The sequence below is a fragment of the Alosa pseudoharengus genome, unplaced genomic scaffold (genome assembly GCF_046254945.1).
Source record: "Alosa pseudoharengus isolate Yale_2024_CS ecotype anadromous, Long Island Sound unplaced genomic scaffold, YU_APseudo_1.1 YU_APseudo_1.1_scf_3, whole genome shotgun sequence".
NCBI lineage: Eukaryota > Metazoa > Chordata > Actinopteri > Clupeiformes > Clupeidae > Alosa > Alosa pseudoharengus.
The window spans coordinates 18265723-18282797 of NW_027468718.1; the positions used below are offsets into that span (position 1 = coordinate 18265723).

Genomic DNA, 17075 nt, shown 5'->3' on the forward strand with positions numbered 1-17075 from the left:
TATTATTTGCAAATTATTTAGTACATGCAAACCATGGATTTTAAGGAAATATCTCTGCTAATGAAAGCAAAGGCCAGTTTATTTTTTTGGGTGGGTGGGGTCAAAGTCCTGGATAACATGCATCATTGCTTGACCAAATGAATTCTCACTGTAATCATTACTTAGTCCTATAAGCTCTCTTTATTGACCAGAAGGTGGAGCACTGCTGCTATGGGCCTTTTGTCTATTGGCACGCTCTAGGAGTTCCCTTACACTGTGCTAAGTTTATCAGAGCTTGGCCTGGGGCGATGAGCACAGAGCTCAGAGAACAGTACAGTATTGCTGGGGTGGGGCGCCAACACATGGCTCACACAGCTCTCCAACATCCACAACATGTGTGGGGGTGAGCTGCAACCTTCACATCTGTGAGGTGGGGACATTATGACATCCTAGTTCTTAATACTGAGACATTTGGTGGGTCCAGTTTCATGCAGTGCCGTATAGCATTGGTCAAAAGCAATGTATTTCATTGAGTGGATTTTGGCATTACTGTGTGTCAGCGCTGTTAGGGGCAACATGAAGACAAAAGCTGCTATTTGTTCCGTCACTCTGGCCTTTTATATGATCACAAACAGACAACTAAGATGGCCTCTACATTCACTGTCTCCTCATCAGGAAGACTTAGCCCCCCCCCCCCCCCCCCCACCATCCACAACTCTCTCATGTTTTCATTGTCTGTTGTGTTCAAAGGTGTTTTCATGCTAATAAGGCAGGCCTACGCCCACGGCTGTGTGCTGGCTCTTGTTTCGGAGGATGCCGCTGATGTAGGTCATGACTGTTGCACCCCTAAACATGAATGCAATGGAACCTTGGCAGTCATTTGAAACCAGCTCCCCCTACCAGGCTTAGCTCACCACACAGCATACCATCCCAAATGACTTACCCCCACCCCTTCTCCAGTGACTTGGCTAAGCAGTATTTGTGCACTTGCCATCTCTAGAAATGCAGATGGCGCGTCATTTTTAACTGCGAATGAAATCAAGAATTTCAAAACATTATTCTTATCACTGTTTATACTTAAGATTGTTACAACCCTGAAGGTTGAAATATCACAGTTCATCATTTTACACTCCTGTGGAGTTTGCTTGTCTTGCAAAAGTTGGAATTAAACCAGTCTGACAGGAACTCTGCAGTCCCAAAACAATGTTGGTTGGTACCTATTTTAGTTCAGATCTGACAGTCCTTTCCTTAAGCTGAAACACACATGTTCATTTACAGCCATAATATAACACATTCATATTATGGCAAGAAGTAAATGGAATAGAACACATTTTGTTTTGCAGTCTCCTGCATGCTTTCAAATAGCTCGATGGTGTTTTATGCCCCCAGCGCTGCCTTGAAGACAATGTTGGGGGCATAAAACACCAAGAAACTTCAAATTCGGCATGTATAGCACTCCTTCAGAGTAATGTTGTGCAATGTGTCTGCTCACACTTCACTAACAAATGCTGCAATGGCCTGACTTGGGATTTTGGGAGGAGAGATGTCAAGGTCCTGGATGAGACAATGACTAATACAAATAACTGTCACACAATAAACAGCAAAAAACAAACCAAAAAGACTGTCCATCAGCATAATTACAGAAACCATATCGCACATTAAACATAATAAACAAACAGCTACTCAGCCAGGCTGATCCAGACTCAAATGTATCATGATTTGCATTGATCAGATCTACTGACATGAACAGCCTACTATCCACCAGCTTATTACGCATGCTTACTTAAAAATGCAGTTTCATTTGGTATGTGAATATAGGCCTCTCAGGTTACTGTGTGACCTGACTGTCTGTAATCCAAGGGAGAGGGTCAGGAGCTAACCTATCCATGGCCTGTCTCTAGTTCAAGAGAGAGGGTCAGGAGCTAACCTATACATGGCCTGTCTATAGTTCAAGAGAGAGGGTCAGGAGATAACCTATCCATTGCCTGTCTGTAGTTCAAGAAAGAGGGTCAGGAGCTAACCTATCCATGGCCTGTCTGTATTTCAAGAGAGAGGGTCAGGGACTAACCTATCTGTGGCCTGTCTGTAGTCCAATAGAGAGGGTCAGGAGCTAACCTATCCATGGCCTGTCTGTAGTTCAAGAGAGAGGGTCAGGGACCTTTTTTCATAAACTTAGAGAAAACCAAATTGTATAGACATTGAAGACAATGATAAAATGACCATACTTCTTGGTGAAAGGCCCTCTGCTGCCCTGGCAGCACAATATGTCTTAAAATGTCACAACCTGAAGGACATGACTTAAGTAAACCTACAGTCAAACAGACACATGTGCGCACGCACACACACACACACACTCACCCCTACCTTTCATTCTAGTATTATTTCTACTACAGTACTGTCTATTTTGTGCTCACATGTTTATACATTGTATGCTGTATCTCTGTCTTCTTTTCCTTGTGGCACTACTTTGTTATTTGTAACACTAGCTTTGGCAACACTGTACCAAACAGTAATGCTGCATAAAGTAATGCAAATAAAATGCCTTTAAATTTGACTAACCTATCTGTGGCCTGTCTGTAGTCCAAGAGAGAGGGTCAGGAGCTAACCTATCTGTGGCCTGTCTGTAGTTCAAGAGACTGGCCGGCTCAGGACATCTACTGTAGCAGAATTAGACCCCAACATGCAGTTGTAGTTAGGACAAGAAGTTATGAAACTATGATTGTAGTTACTATTTTAAACACTTACATGTAATTTACAAATAATTTGGAAAACATTCCTGCAAATAGTGAATTCTTCTTGTCAGAGAGCAAAAGGGCAGGTGCTACAGCAGCAGCGGAGGTCTGTCTGTGCACGTCCCTGTGTGTGTGTGTGTGTGTGTGTGTATTAGTTTTGTTTGATTCTGTGATGCTAGGGGAAATTTGTATAATTCAGTAGTCTGTTGCAAACACACAACAACAAAAAAACATGCAATACATATAGTGAAAAAAAAAACTTTTATTACATACAGATAGTCTTTACTATGAAACATCTCTCTGCCCCATGAAAAGTAAAATAAAACAATCTAAACATCAAATTGGCAGTAATAGGAAAGGAGGACTTAAACAGAGGATGGGGAGACCAGGGGTATAAGTATAAGTATATATACTCTTTTGATCCCGTGAGGGAAATTTGGTCTCTGCATTTATCCCAATCCGTGAATTAGTGAAACACACACAGCACACAGTGTACACACAGTGAGGTAAGGCACACACTAATCCCGGCACAGTGAGCTGCCTGCATCAACAGCGGCGCTCGGGGAGCAGTGAGGGGTTAGGTGCCTTGCTCAAGGGCACTTCAGCCATGCCTACTGGTCGGGGTTCAAACCTGCAACCCTCCGGTTACAGGTCCGAAGCGCTAACCAGTAGGCCACGGCTGCCCACAGTGTGTGCCCACTTCTCTTCTTCTCTCCACAGGGTGAGGGATGAGAGAATTGCAAGCAGACAAAAAAATGCATGGTTTTTTCCAGTTTAAAAACACAATCTGATTGTACAAAACAGACCGCTAAGCAGCAGGTTATAACCAATTGAAATGCTCTCCTGTGACTCAGGCAAGACCTTCTGTCCTTCTGGGAAAATGTGTCTGACAGAAATAAGTTAAGTGGTGAGGGTGTGAAGAGGTAAAAGAGGTCTTGACACCATCACAAACGTGGCCTCATGAGGCTCGGTTCTGACCGCTAAAATATCACGATTGCTGTCACTACATCACAATACTAACTGGTGTGTCAGGCCAATCAGCACTCAGTATTAACAACACTTCTTATTGCATCAACAAACCACTGTTTCCATCTTTCTGACTATCACAACTAAAACTATCAAGATTGAGATTTTAAAGAACACCATATGGCACACAAGCCTTGTGATTGACTGGGTGAGGCCACTGTCTCTTCTTTACCAAATAAATGTAATGGTCCATGGATCCCTTCTATCCTCCTCTTTCTCTGACTCTCCCTTATTGCTGCCTTGCACTCTCCTCTCCCTGCAATCACTGGGATCTGTAGTACAGATGTAATAAACCCTTTAAATCAGTGTCATTTCAGGGTTGTTCATGTTAAACCGCTATAACCTGTCGCCAAATTAAATTGTGTGTTCCTCATCTTCATGTATATGAGTCACTAAAGTCCACCTGCATCTGGATACACTGTAAGATTACCCCCCCCCCCCCCCACACACACACACACACACTCACAACAATGTACAAATAAAAATGTACAAATACTACTGGCATAAATAATGACATTGAAAGAACATTTCGTCAACATACAGTCGTCTCATTCATACACCACACATACAATATTAAAACCTACACAAATACAATGATTCATGAAAAAGTGAAATAAGAACACTAAGCTTTTTGGTGATTTGGTGAAGATATATACATATTTTGAATCAAAATATTAGTAAAATTACACAATATTACAGCATGTCAAAGCATTCATATATAACATCATAACATAACGATATCGCTCATTCTTCTGAACTCCGTGTGTGTGTGTGTGTGTGTGTGTGTATGTGTATCATTAGAAGCAGCCAGAGCAAAGCAAAGAGATGATATTGTTTCTCGAGCTGACTATTGGATGATATTGTTTCCTGAGCTCGAGGAACATAGTTCATAGTCTTCATTGGCTAGCATTTCCCTATCACTGAGTAGACTGTCTCAATAACATTAGTAAAAGCATTTATGATTCAAAAATCATCAAACAAATAAGGGACAAACGTATATATTCTTTGGTGATTTAGATTTATACAGATTTGTCAGAAAAATATTAGTTCTGGGAGTATGCCAAAGTCATTTCAGTATCTTTACCACATTCATATCTCAGTTCATAATGTGTAAAGAGTACTTTGGTCCAGTAAAACTTTGGTCCAGTCATCACTGGGTTGAGTAGCCAAATAAGTATCAAAGTAGAATTTAAAATCCAGAGATTAATCCACAGGGACATGCTTTGGTCCGCTTCCTCCTCCTCAGCTCTCTTTCTGTTCAGAACTCCCAGAAGGCTCAGCTGCAAGACAAGACATAATAAGCTCCAAAAAACAAAATTTTCTCCATATTCCTCACATCCTATTTAGAATATACCAGAGCTTATAGGTTCAACAATAGCTTAATCTGCATACAGTAGGTTGGAAAACACGACACTTAAAATATGACTACCACTCTCTGTCTGGAGAATGACAGCATACCTGGTCGGCTGGTCCTCAGATGGCTCGTGCTCAGCAGTCTTGTCTTGTTGCTCTCCTTCACTTTTTGCTGGATCGTAAAAAAACATACCAGATACCAAATTCAAGTCCATTAACGTGAGAACATGAAACAGAGAGGTCCTACGTAACACTGTCATATAAGAAAACTCATCATCTGTCACAGTCACCATGCAACCTGTATTAAAAGCTACTTACTTTTGAACGATTCATGCTCGATTCTTGACATTTTAAGGGACTATTCTACACTGTTAATTGACTTCTGAAATAATTACCCCACAGTTGAATATTTCTCAAGCTATGACTTGCTGAATATTGCATTTATGAAAAATGTAAGCATGTTTTGACCACAATATCTTCACAATGAATCCCATCCGAAGAGTTGAATTTATTTATATAATCCTACTGGTTAAGTACTTCCTTAACAACTAGATTGCATGTCTTAAATAAATGAGAATATCTAATTTATAGAGCTTCAAACATGAAAAATAACTTCATACTTAATTTTCATGTGTATGACTATATTTATGACCATGTATGACTATATCATAGTTTTGATACTACGATAGCAGTTATGTGATATATTTGTCAAACTAGGCTTTCAGCTCAGATCTGTGCACATTCTCGGTGTTGGGATGACGTTGGCCAATCGTAAAACATGGAGATGCACAAGACCGCCTCTATTACTTCCGCATTCATGAGCGATAGCTTAATCTAAACTGCGGTCATTTTTTGTGTCTAACCTATAACATCAAATAAATCAATTGTCATCAGTTGTTGTATGGTATGCACCTGTATGATATATGACAGAATCCTACACGTGAGATAACTTAGTTTTTAAGACAATTGATTGGTCAGTGGGCGGTAGATTACACGATTTGAGCTATAACTTAGCACATAACCTCCTCCCGACCAGGTTTGGTTGACAGCATAAGACACCATGGTGATATAGCGACACTAAAACAGATCCACTTTTGTGTCACAGCATACCCTGGCTTTGAGCGGAACATACCTCGCTAACCCACAGATCGAGATTTGTAGTCTACCCCACATGTCTATATGTTTCAAAGCACCTACTTTGCTATGTTGATATCATATCTTGATAACGTTTTCTGAGGCTTAAATGTGTACTAAAATATAAAATGGCTCTTCACACTAACCAATATTTCTTACATGTGTTGAAAAACCAAACATATTATGGTGTGCCTTGTCTGGCCTTAAATCTAAATCTGGATTGGAGAAACATGTTGGCCACAACATGTCAGAAACTGTCTCTTAATGAACATAACAAGAAACAGGTGAGGCAGTGACAAGGCTAACTAGATGTACCGCAGAGCGGTACAAAATATGACCGCCGACCAGTCCAGCACATATTTTCCACAAAAATAAGTCACGCTGAAAGGCATATATGGTTCTAACTGTCTCACTGAATTACATTATGCACACTCAATTCTCACTGGTATCTGCTAGACAACAAGTACCAAAAGATGATTAGTTCATAGATTTCACATGTAAAATACATTTTATACAACCCCACCCCCATCTTGCCTGTTCATAATTCTGAGAAATCCTTGAATTGTGTGCGTGTACATGTTTATGTTTATGTGTGTGTGGGTGTGTGTGTGTGTGTGCGTGCATGTGCTTGTGTGTGTGCCTGTGTATCAGGGTTTCCATTGTCCGGTAATTACCGGACATTGGCCGGAAAAAAAATGAAATGTCCGACAAAATTAAATCTCTCCGGTCAAATTGTCCGATTGAAATTGGCTAATAATCCCGTCCCCTAACGCAATCTGAATTTGAGAATAAGCCTTAATATGTAGGCCTAAACCTATATTATACGTCCTCTGGCTATGTTTTTAAATGAACAGGCTCTACCGTTTGAACGTTATTAAACAACACGCATAACCTATGCTGCATTTTAAATAGGAAGCGCACGCTTAAAACGTCCATGTTAAACAACAAACAAATGAGAGGCGGTTCAAACATGGCCAGGCCCAGGCAGACTAGCCTTAAACGTTTTTTCAGAGGCCAGACGCGATGGATGATGATAAATTGGTAACGTCTGAAGCCTCAGATGTCCGGTCAACTCCACCACCACCAGATAAAAAGCAGAAGTGTCGGGCGTATCTGTCGGAATCAGTGACATTGGAAGTGGAGTTGCGGGGGGTGCGGCCGCTCCAAGACACTGTCATTCTCCGTGTACATTGGACATGCAAAGTGTTCTTTACCCAAAGCATACAGTAGGTTTATGCGTTCTCTGTCTATGATCTGCAGGGTTAGGGCCTCCTTGATGAGGCGATCCGCGGATAATTTCTGGCACAATTATCATTGAACCGCTGCCGAAAGAAAAAGAAACTAAACATTTCCCAGAATAGGAAACATTTCTTAATTTATTGTTATAAAATAAAGAGGCATAGCATTGGGGGGTAGTGGTGTGAGCGCTCATTCTTGTGCACATCTGTGCAAGTTAAACAGTCACCACTGAGATAACGTGGGTAGCAGCAACAAACAATGTAGCCTTTTTAAAACAACGAACGAAGCGGACTCTTGCTGTCCATGAAAAGATACTGGCTAGATCTTGTTAGGCATGTTTAGGTTAGTCTAATGAACATGTTGCATTCTATACAGATTATGTAATTCTTTAAGCTACATAGCCTGTCTCCAGTTTTCCTCAGTTTGACTAATTAAGAAGGGATAATAGGATATTTGACCGGCATATCATCAAAATGTCCGGAAAACGAAACCTCTGCCACTTTGACCGGCACCATTTTTTTCTAGCGGAAACTCTGCTGTGTATGTGCCTGTGTGTGTGCATGTGCATGCATGCGTACATATGTCTACTGTGTGAGTATGTCATATGTATGATTACTGTGAATGTATGTGTGTGCGTGTGTATCTGTTTATGCACGTGTGTATGCACATGTGCGCATATGGAATGGGTTAACATGACCCCTAGAGGCAAACATACGCAAAAAATGGGTCATCCTAGGCCCTACGGTTCTCAAGATATTCACAGAAAACTCTGTTGGTGTACGGTCACAAAATGTACAGATAAATTAATTTATTGTATGGCCCCCCATGAACGAAAGTCCACGAAACTTGGCATGCATTTGGAGGGTGTCATAATAATCCTACACTTTCAATTTCGTGCAGTTTTGACCATGTCAGCCAGAGATATTGTGATTAAAACACCTAATTTTTTGCTTTTTAATTTTTAACTAGGTGGCGCTATACATGAAATAAGTGGTAATGGGATGGGTTGACATGGCCCCTTAAAGCAACACCAAAGAACTTTTCCTCTGTCACACGCACCATTTGTTTATCCAGCACCGGCTTTGCAAATAACAATGTCCACAGACAAGGTAGAACATGTTGCATGATTTTATGAAAGTATAATGTATTGCGACATCAGATGCAAGTCAAACTTTAGTTTCTTATGTCTCATTCCATCGAACTACAGATCCGCTACCCAATCCGGCAAACTTACATAGTGCGGTCATAGCCGATAGAGGGCTACGAAGCGAATTCAGAAAGTGCCGTTCACCTTGTTATGAGTTGATGAACCACTGAAACGATTTTGGAAACATTATTTTAAGGTACAAAAATCGTTTTGGTGTTGCTTTAAGACCAACATACAAAAAAAGGTGGTCCTCCTAGGCCCTACGGTTCTCGAGATATTCACAAAAAACTGTGTCCGGCCACCTACAGGCCAGTTGGTCTGTATGGCCCCCCATGAACGGATTTCCACGAAACTTGGCCTGCTTTCAGACGGTGTCATAATGATCCTACACTTCCAATTTCGTGCAGTTTTGACCATGTTAGGTCACAGATACCTGCTATTACAACACCTCATTTTTACTTTTTAGTTTTTAACTAGGTGGCGCTATACATGAAATGAGTGGTTATGGAATGGGTTGACATGTTCCCTTAAGATCAACATACAAAAAAAAGGTGGTCCTCCTAAAACCTACGGTTCTCGAGATATTCACAGAAAACGCCCTACCCTCCTTTCGGGGGGTCCAGTCCAGCGGGGGGGCTTCAGATCAAAACGAAAAACAATGGTTCCATGCTATCCTTGTGGGGCTACATGCCCACCCAGTTTCGTGCACCCCGGTCTTTCAGTGTCTCGGTAATCCTTGACGGAAAATTGGCCATGCGAAAAAGAAAAAAAAAAAAAATCTGACTAAACCTATATGACCGCCGCTTCGCTGCGCGGCAGTCATAATAATTTCCATATTCAATTTTACGCACATATTTAATTTGCGGGAGTGCAGCAAATCATCGGTTTGTCCCGCACACGCGAACGCACCTCTCCCTCTAAGAGCTGTCAAAAGTTGTCCTGCGCCGCACTCTTTTGCGTCGGGACCCGCGGGTCTACCTCAGGAGTGCAGACCTCTACTGCGTGGCGGTCATAATTAGTGAGGGGTGGGGACAGAGACACTATTAACTGAAACACATGGCTATATAAACAAAACATCACATGGTACAAGTTAACATGTCCAACCTTGGAAAAAGACACACACCCATAGGCATGTAAACCATTTTTTATGCCTTCATTAATATAGTTTGAGTAAAGCTGCCAACTCAATAATAACAGTCTTTTCAATTATATGATTGTCTGTAAGGAAGACGTTGTCATACATGTGAGAAATACACATAAAACTTAAATGTGAAATTATTTTTTTATCATGTTTAATGTGTCATAAATCATAGATTGTGAATACTTCCGGACATACAGTATTTCTAGCTAAACAATAAATAAAAACGCACTACAATATGTGTTTCATATATAGAAATGTAAAAGATCTGATGTGGTTCGGCTTGAAGATATAGTGGTCAAAAGTTTCTATTTTTTTCAATTTAATGCCATATTCAACATGCCATAACTTGGCAAATATTATTCTCTGGGCCAAATAACGTTGCATTTGAAAACATCTACAGTCGTGCAATATTCCCTCAAGCATCTAGCATGAATTGTTCAAACGTAATGACCCAAGGAACTTAGCGATTTTAAAAAACAGCATTTTATCAGACTAATGACTGTTTTTTAAGCCTCCATATCTCAGAAAATAAAGTAGATACAAGCCTAAACTTTTGCACAGTAGTTTTTGGGTATTATAGCATTATTGACATAAAGTATGAAGCAAATCCAAGATGGTCAGATGGGAGGCATCTGTTGATTTGGCATGGAATGACCCCATTAACAGTAAACGCGAACCGTAGATATGCTCTGTGTATTAGCAGTTCTGTCTGATTTGGGTGACATTAAATTTGTCGTAGAAACAATTTGTCTAACCTCTATCAGTCGCTATATTGCTGTGATGTTTGTTTGTGTAAAGCTTCATTACAAACTGACATATTTCAGTATATCTTATAGCAATAGCTAAAAACAATCAATTGTTAAACGGTAGCACGACTTGTTGACGACTGTAACGCAAACAGCTTGGGTTTTTAACACAGACATGACGTCACCCACCAGCTCTAAGTCACTTAGGAAACAAATGGAATGTGCCATAATTAGCACATATAGAGTAATTAAATCACATGGGAACTATGACATTTGAATTATGACTACCACTCTCTGGGGAATGACTGCATACCTTGTCCGTTAGTTGTCAGGCCCTCAGATGACCCAGCTTCATCCATATTCACAACAGACTGGTCTCCTCCACTCTGGGCTGTTGGTTCTGAAAACATACACAATGCAATTCTCAGCCATCACGAGCACAAGTGAAAATGTGAATAGTTTATCATTCTAAAAATCACTCTGAATGTGATCCCTGATGATATCCTTACATCCTTTTCCCAATTTACAATATTTACATGTGACTATCACTGCATGTTGAGTTCAAATGTTAAAATTAACTAGAAAAGCATTTCCTGAAGGAAATACAGTGCATGAAAATGCAAAAATATGATGCGTTCATATGGTTAAATTATTTGCTTGGTAGATAAGGTTTAATATAGTTGGAATGACTGAACAGTTAAATAAGTTGATAATTGAAATGGTTAACTTATTTAGGCAGATAGTTGACGATAACTAACAGTTGGAATGGCTCCAATGTTTGCTAGCAGTTATGCTAACTATGTTAACAAAGATAATAATGTTAACCAAGTTGCTATGCTAACTAGCATGCTAACAATGTTAAAATGTTAACTATGCTAACCATATGACTTAGCTAACCTAGCTAATAATTTTTATTAGTTATGATAACTATGCTAATTAGCATGATAATATGCTAATTATGTTAACCATGTGACTTAGCTAACTTCGCTAATTATTTTTAGCAGTTATGCTAACTATGCTAACTAGCATGCTAACATGTTAGCATGCTAACTATGCTAACCATGTGACTTAGCTAACTTAGCTAATCATTTTTAGCAGTTTTGCTAAAAATGCTAACTAGCATGCTAACATGCTAGCATGCTAACTATGCTAACCACGTTACTTAGCTAACTTAGCTAATCATTTTTAGCAGTTTTGTTAAAAATGCTAACTAGCATGCTAACATGCTAGCATGCTAATTATGTTAACCATGCTAACTAGCTACAGTGGGTAGGAGTCATAGTTGATGACAAGTAACAGTTACAATGGCTGAACAGTTAAAAAGTTCAGTAGTTTAAAGGGTTAAATTGTTTAACAGTGAAATATTGTGGTGAGGACTTTTATTTTGAAACAGTTTTTGGCAGAGGAAGCAGTTGAACAGGATGTGTAGTCTTAATAGGGCCAGTTTGTATGCTTAAAGCCTGAGAATGGCAGTTGAAACAGGTGGCCCGAACACCTGCCACAGGATTCTAATTGCTGTGATGTCATAAAGGGCAATGTTAAGTCAATGGGGAAATTTTGATAGTTTTTAATTAATAGTTTAAAAAGTATAAAAGTTACAAAGATGAAAAATACATAGCACTCTTGTCCTAAGTAAGACCTACGTAACAAAGTTTGAATGAAGTTTCTACGTTAAACGGTTGAAGCTGCATTAAACGCGTTAGAAGAAGAAGAATAAGAAGAACTAGAAAAGCATTTCCTGAAGGAAATACAGTGCATGAAAATGCAAAAAATATGATGTAAAATATCATACAGAGTAAAAACAAACTATATTGGTTGCTAGGTAGATGAGGTTTAATATAGTTGGAATGACTGAACAGTTAAATAGGTGGATAGTTTATATAGTTAAATGATTTGCTTGGTAGATAAGGTTTAATATAGTTGGAATGATTGAACGGTTAAATAGGTGGATAATTTAAATGGTTAAATTATTTAGGTAGATAATTGACGATAACTGACATTTGGAATGGCTCTAATGTTTGCTAGAAGTTATGCTAACTATGTTATCAAAGATAATAATGTTAACTAAGTTACTTAACTTAGTTAACTTAGCTAATGTTTTTATTTTTAGTAGTTATGCTAACTATTCTAACTAGCATGCTAACATGCTAACTATGCTAACCATGTTACTTAGCTAACTTAACTAATCATTTTTAGCAGTTTTGCTAAAAATGCTAACTAGCATGCTAACATGCTAGCATGTTAACTATGATAACTATGTTACTTAGCTAACTTAGCTAATTATTTTTAGCAGTTTTGCTAAAAATTCTAATTAGCATGCTAACATGCTAGTATGCTAACTATGCTAGCATACTAACTATGTTACTTAGCTAACTTAGCTAATCATTTTTAGCAGTTTTGCTAAAAATGCTAACTAGCATGTTAGCATGGTAACTATGCTAACCATGTTACTTAGCTAACTTAGCTAATCATTTTTAGCAGTTTTGCTAAAAATGCTAACTAGCATGTTAGCATGCTAAATATGCTAACCATGTGACTTAGCTAACTTAGCTAATCATTTTTAGCAGTTTTGCAAAAAATGCTAACTAGCATGTTAGCATGCTAACTATGCTAACCATGTGGCTTAGTTAACTTAGCTAATCATTTTTAACAGTTTTGTTAAAAATGCTAACTAACATGTTAACATGCTAACTATGCTAACCATGTGACTTAGCTAACTTAGCTTAGCTAACTTAGCTAATCATTTTTAACAGTTTTGCTAAAAATGCTAACTAGCATGCTAACATACTAGCATGCTAACTATGCTAACCAAGTTACTTAGCTAACTTAGCTAACTAGCTACAGTGGGTAGGAGTCATAGTTGATGACAAGTAACAGTTACAATGGCTGAACAGTTAAAAAGTTCAGTAGTTTAAAGGGTTAAATTGTTTAACAGTGAAATATTGTAGTGAGGACTTTTATTTTGAAACAGTTTTTGGCAGAGGAAGCAGTTGAACAGGATGTGTAGTCTTAATAGGGCCAGTTTGTATGCTTATAGCCTGAGACTGGCAGTTGATGCAGGTGGCCCGAACACCTGCCATAGGATTCTAATTGCTTAACGGCCGTATTGTGATGTTATAATCATAATGTTAAGTCAATGGGGAAATTTTCATTTGTTTTTAATTAATAGTTTAAAAAGTATAAAAGTTACAAAGCTGAAAAATACATAGCACCCATGTCCTAAGTAAGACCTACGTAACATAGTTTGAATGAAGTTTCTACGTTAAACGGTTGAAGCTGCATTAAGTGCGTTAGAAGAAGAATAAGAATAAGAAGAATAAGAAGCCTAGGAAGAACAGTACAGTGCATTTTCATGCACTGTAATAAACATGACATTTATGGTACAAAAACTCCTTGGGCTGTATTTTGCACACCAGCGCATGGCATAAAGTACTACATACTGTCTCGCAAGCAGCCTCCTTCAAATGCGCCGTTGAATGGCAAAATACCGATGCATTTATTTCACATATCGCGCGTTGCGCCGATAAAGGGAAGGACAGATGTCATTCTCATTGGTTTAAAATGATGTTACGCCCCAAACACACCCATATGACTGATTAAAAAACCTAGGAACACCTTGTTGCGCCATGCGCTCCACGTTTGATAACGAAACCCCTCTCAATGTGAACTGTGTAAAGGTAGCCAAAATCACCTTCTTACATGGTTGTTTGTATGAAAATGTTGATTGAATACAAACAAATTGAATGAAAAAGAGTTACCTGTGTGAAGCCGGCTGTGTGGAGTAACGCGCGTTAGAGGCCTTGCATGCTGAACTTACCGTGATTCTTCACACAGCCGGCTTCACACAGGTAACTCTCGGGGCGAGCGCTCTTCTCGCGCCTCCATTTAAACAAAGTGCAATAAAAGTCACTCCTACCCAAAACGCAGCTATCCACCAGCTCCGCGCCGGCCCCTTTAGAACAGAATTGATGGTGCCAATAAGCTCAATGTCAGACAGTGGTCGAAGCGTAAAGAAATTCTCACACTGGTCTATGAACTCAGTGACATCTTTTGAGCTTCTTAACTCCCCAAACTGGGGAAACTCCATTTTGATGGGCGGTTTGGCCTTGGCTGTGTGCACATGTATAATAGTGTCACCCTCTGCTGGAGTAAGAGTGGTGGGCACAAAGGTTGCAGGGGTGGAGAAGGCAGAAGGCAGTGACACCCTGTGCCAAGAGCTCTTCCAGTTAGGGCTGGGATAAACGATTATTTTTTAAACGATTAATCTAGCGATTATTTTTTCGATGCATCGATTAATCTAACGATTCATTTTTTCAGTCCGATTCGATTTCGATTTGATTATCGATTATCTCCCAATTAATTCACTAATAGCAACTTATACATGTTTATTTACATATATGAATGAAAAAACATGAATTCTTTAACATTGTAATATATGTTTATTGCTCTTAAGATTCCAAAATAAAAGACTATACAAGTGCAAAGTAATGCATTCTTAGTCAGAGGTAGCATTCAATAAAGTTCAGTCATTTTAAGACGTTCGTGTGGGAATCCTTGCAATTAACATTAACACAGTTAAAAGGCTGCTGATGTGTGGATGCAATTCATAACGTAGTTAGTTCAAATAACGGTTCGTACTTCTCCTTTGGACAAGCACTTTTGAGTCTTGGAAAACACTTTTCCATTTACATCGGGATTTTGCAAACATTCAATAAAATGAGCCTGAGTAACGAATACAAGCAGCTGCAAGTAAGCATGCTAAACTTGACATCCAAACAGTCTTCTAACGTTAGCTTTGAAATACTGCTTGATTGCATACTGAAACTTAACTTAGTTTAGTCTCCTCAATGTACTACGTTGTGATAAGACCTTAGCAGAGTTTACCTTAACTTTAATGCTGTAGTTTTGAACAAATTTGCGCAGCATGGTCACGACGATGCTAAGCGGATTTAATAGCAATTTACCCCACTGTGTTCTATGCAGTGCTTCTATGTGGCAACAACAATCCTTCAACAATCGTGAATAATTTGTTAAATCACATGCAGAGGAGGAGCAGCGGGCTGGTTACGAGAGAGAGCGGGCGGGGCGAGGAAAGGCTGTGTGAGTAAAAAGTGCAGCTCAATGAAATTATCTTATCTTTAATTTAAATAGTAGGACTACAACATAGAACATCAATGTGTGGTGGCCGGTTTTGATTTCGTGGTGCCCAGCCACAGTAACACTGAAGGTGTAAAATTCAAAATATTTAGCAGCACATGTTATGCTTGACGAATCGACGCTCATATTTTGCGTCGACGTATTTTTTGCGTCGACGTCATCGATTACGTCGACGCGTTGTCCCAGCCCTACTTCCAGTCCATCTCGGAGCCTACACCTGGCCGAATTCACTATCAGCTCCAGCAAGGTGTGCTCTACCACGGCGTACCCTCCAAGTATGGTGGTTTTAACTACCAGACCAGTTCGTGCTGTGATGATTAGTGAATTTCTGGCATACTTCCATGACAGCCCATTCGGTGGACATTTGGGGATGATGAAGACGCTCCTTAAGATCCTAGAGGTGGCATGGTGGCCAGACATTAGGAGAGACGTGTGGAGCCATGTCCGTGCTTGCCAGAAGTGCCAACAGTACAAGGCTTCGATTGTCAAGCCAGCTGGTCTGCTCCAGTCAACAGAGTTCAAGGCACCGGGTGAGATGATCGGCGTGGACTTCATGGGACCCCTTCCATTCAGCAAAGCCCGTAATTCAACTCTTATGGTCGTTGTTGACTACTTTAGCAAGTGGGTGGAACTTTTTGCTCTGAAGGATGCCAAGACCCCAAAGGTGTGTCAGATCCTGAAGAATGATATCTTCACCCGCTGGGGGGGTGCTAGCCTTTCTGGTTTCTGACCGCGGTCCGCAATTAACAAGCCAGCTGTTGACCAGCCTTTGTGGATCCTGGGGCATGACTCAGAAGCTCACCACTGCTAAACTCTGAGGCTCATGATTGCGTCCTATGTTGAAGACCACCATCAAGACTGGGACCGATGGCTGCCTGAGTTCCGCCTGGCCATCAACACCGCAGTCCACGAGGGCACTGGCGTGACCCCTGCTGTGTTAGCTCTTGGGCGAAACATCAAAGGTCCCCTAGAGCAGCGGTCCCCAACCACCGGGCCGCGGACCGGTACCGGGCCGCGGGACATTCCTAACCGGGCCGTAGCCTACGACATGAGTTTTAAAAAAAAATGCATGCAAAATAAATTAAATTTAATTCGCAATAATGTCACGTTTTTACATGGCATAGGCCTACATGCAGTTGTTTGATTGCACGCATGTTTGCATTTTGCAAGGTCTATTTTCTTACGTCTGTCTGTCCTGCCTTCAGCACCTTCACCCCCTAAGCGCTGCGTAGCCTCAAGTCAGCTCACTTCACCTTCTTAGCGAACAGTAGTGTCACACGAAGTTAGCTAAACTACTAGAATGAGCAACAAAAAACAAGCATCTTTAGCAGGTCACTGGCCAGAGTGTTTGAGTTGCGAGAGTCGCAGCAGAGATTTCTTACAGAAAAAAACTCACCGTTAGCTGCACATTTTTGTGATGA

The 17075-nt window shown here is 40.1% G+C and overlaps 1 protein-coding gene across 9 annotated transcripts in view; it reads right to left on the reverse strand.

The window, feature by feature from the left end:
• Window positions 1-2955: 2955 nt before the first annotated feature.
• LOC143100347 (uncharacterized) overlaps window positions 2956-17075 on the reverse strand; it is a 60436-nt gene continuing 46316 nt past the window's right edge. For all 9 annotated transcript variants that reach the window (XM_076263433.1, XM_076263428.1, XM_076263427.1 and 6 more), the window contains 3 exons: window positions 10811-10897; window positions 5196-5262; window positions 2956-5017 (listed from right to left, as the gene is read on the reverse strand). In XM_076263433.1, the coding sequence (XP_076119548.1) occupies window positions 5014-5017; window positions 5196-5262; window positions 10811-10897 (158 nt within the window). In that variant the 3' untranslated portion in view covers window positions 2956-5013. The remainder of the gene's footprint in view (window positions 5018-5195; window positions 5263-10810; window positions 10898-17075) is intronic.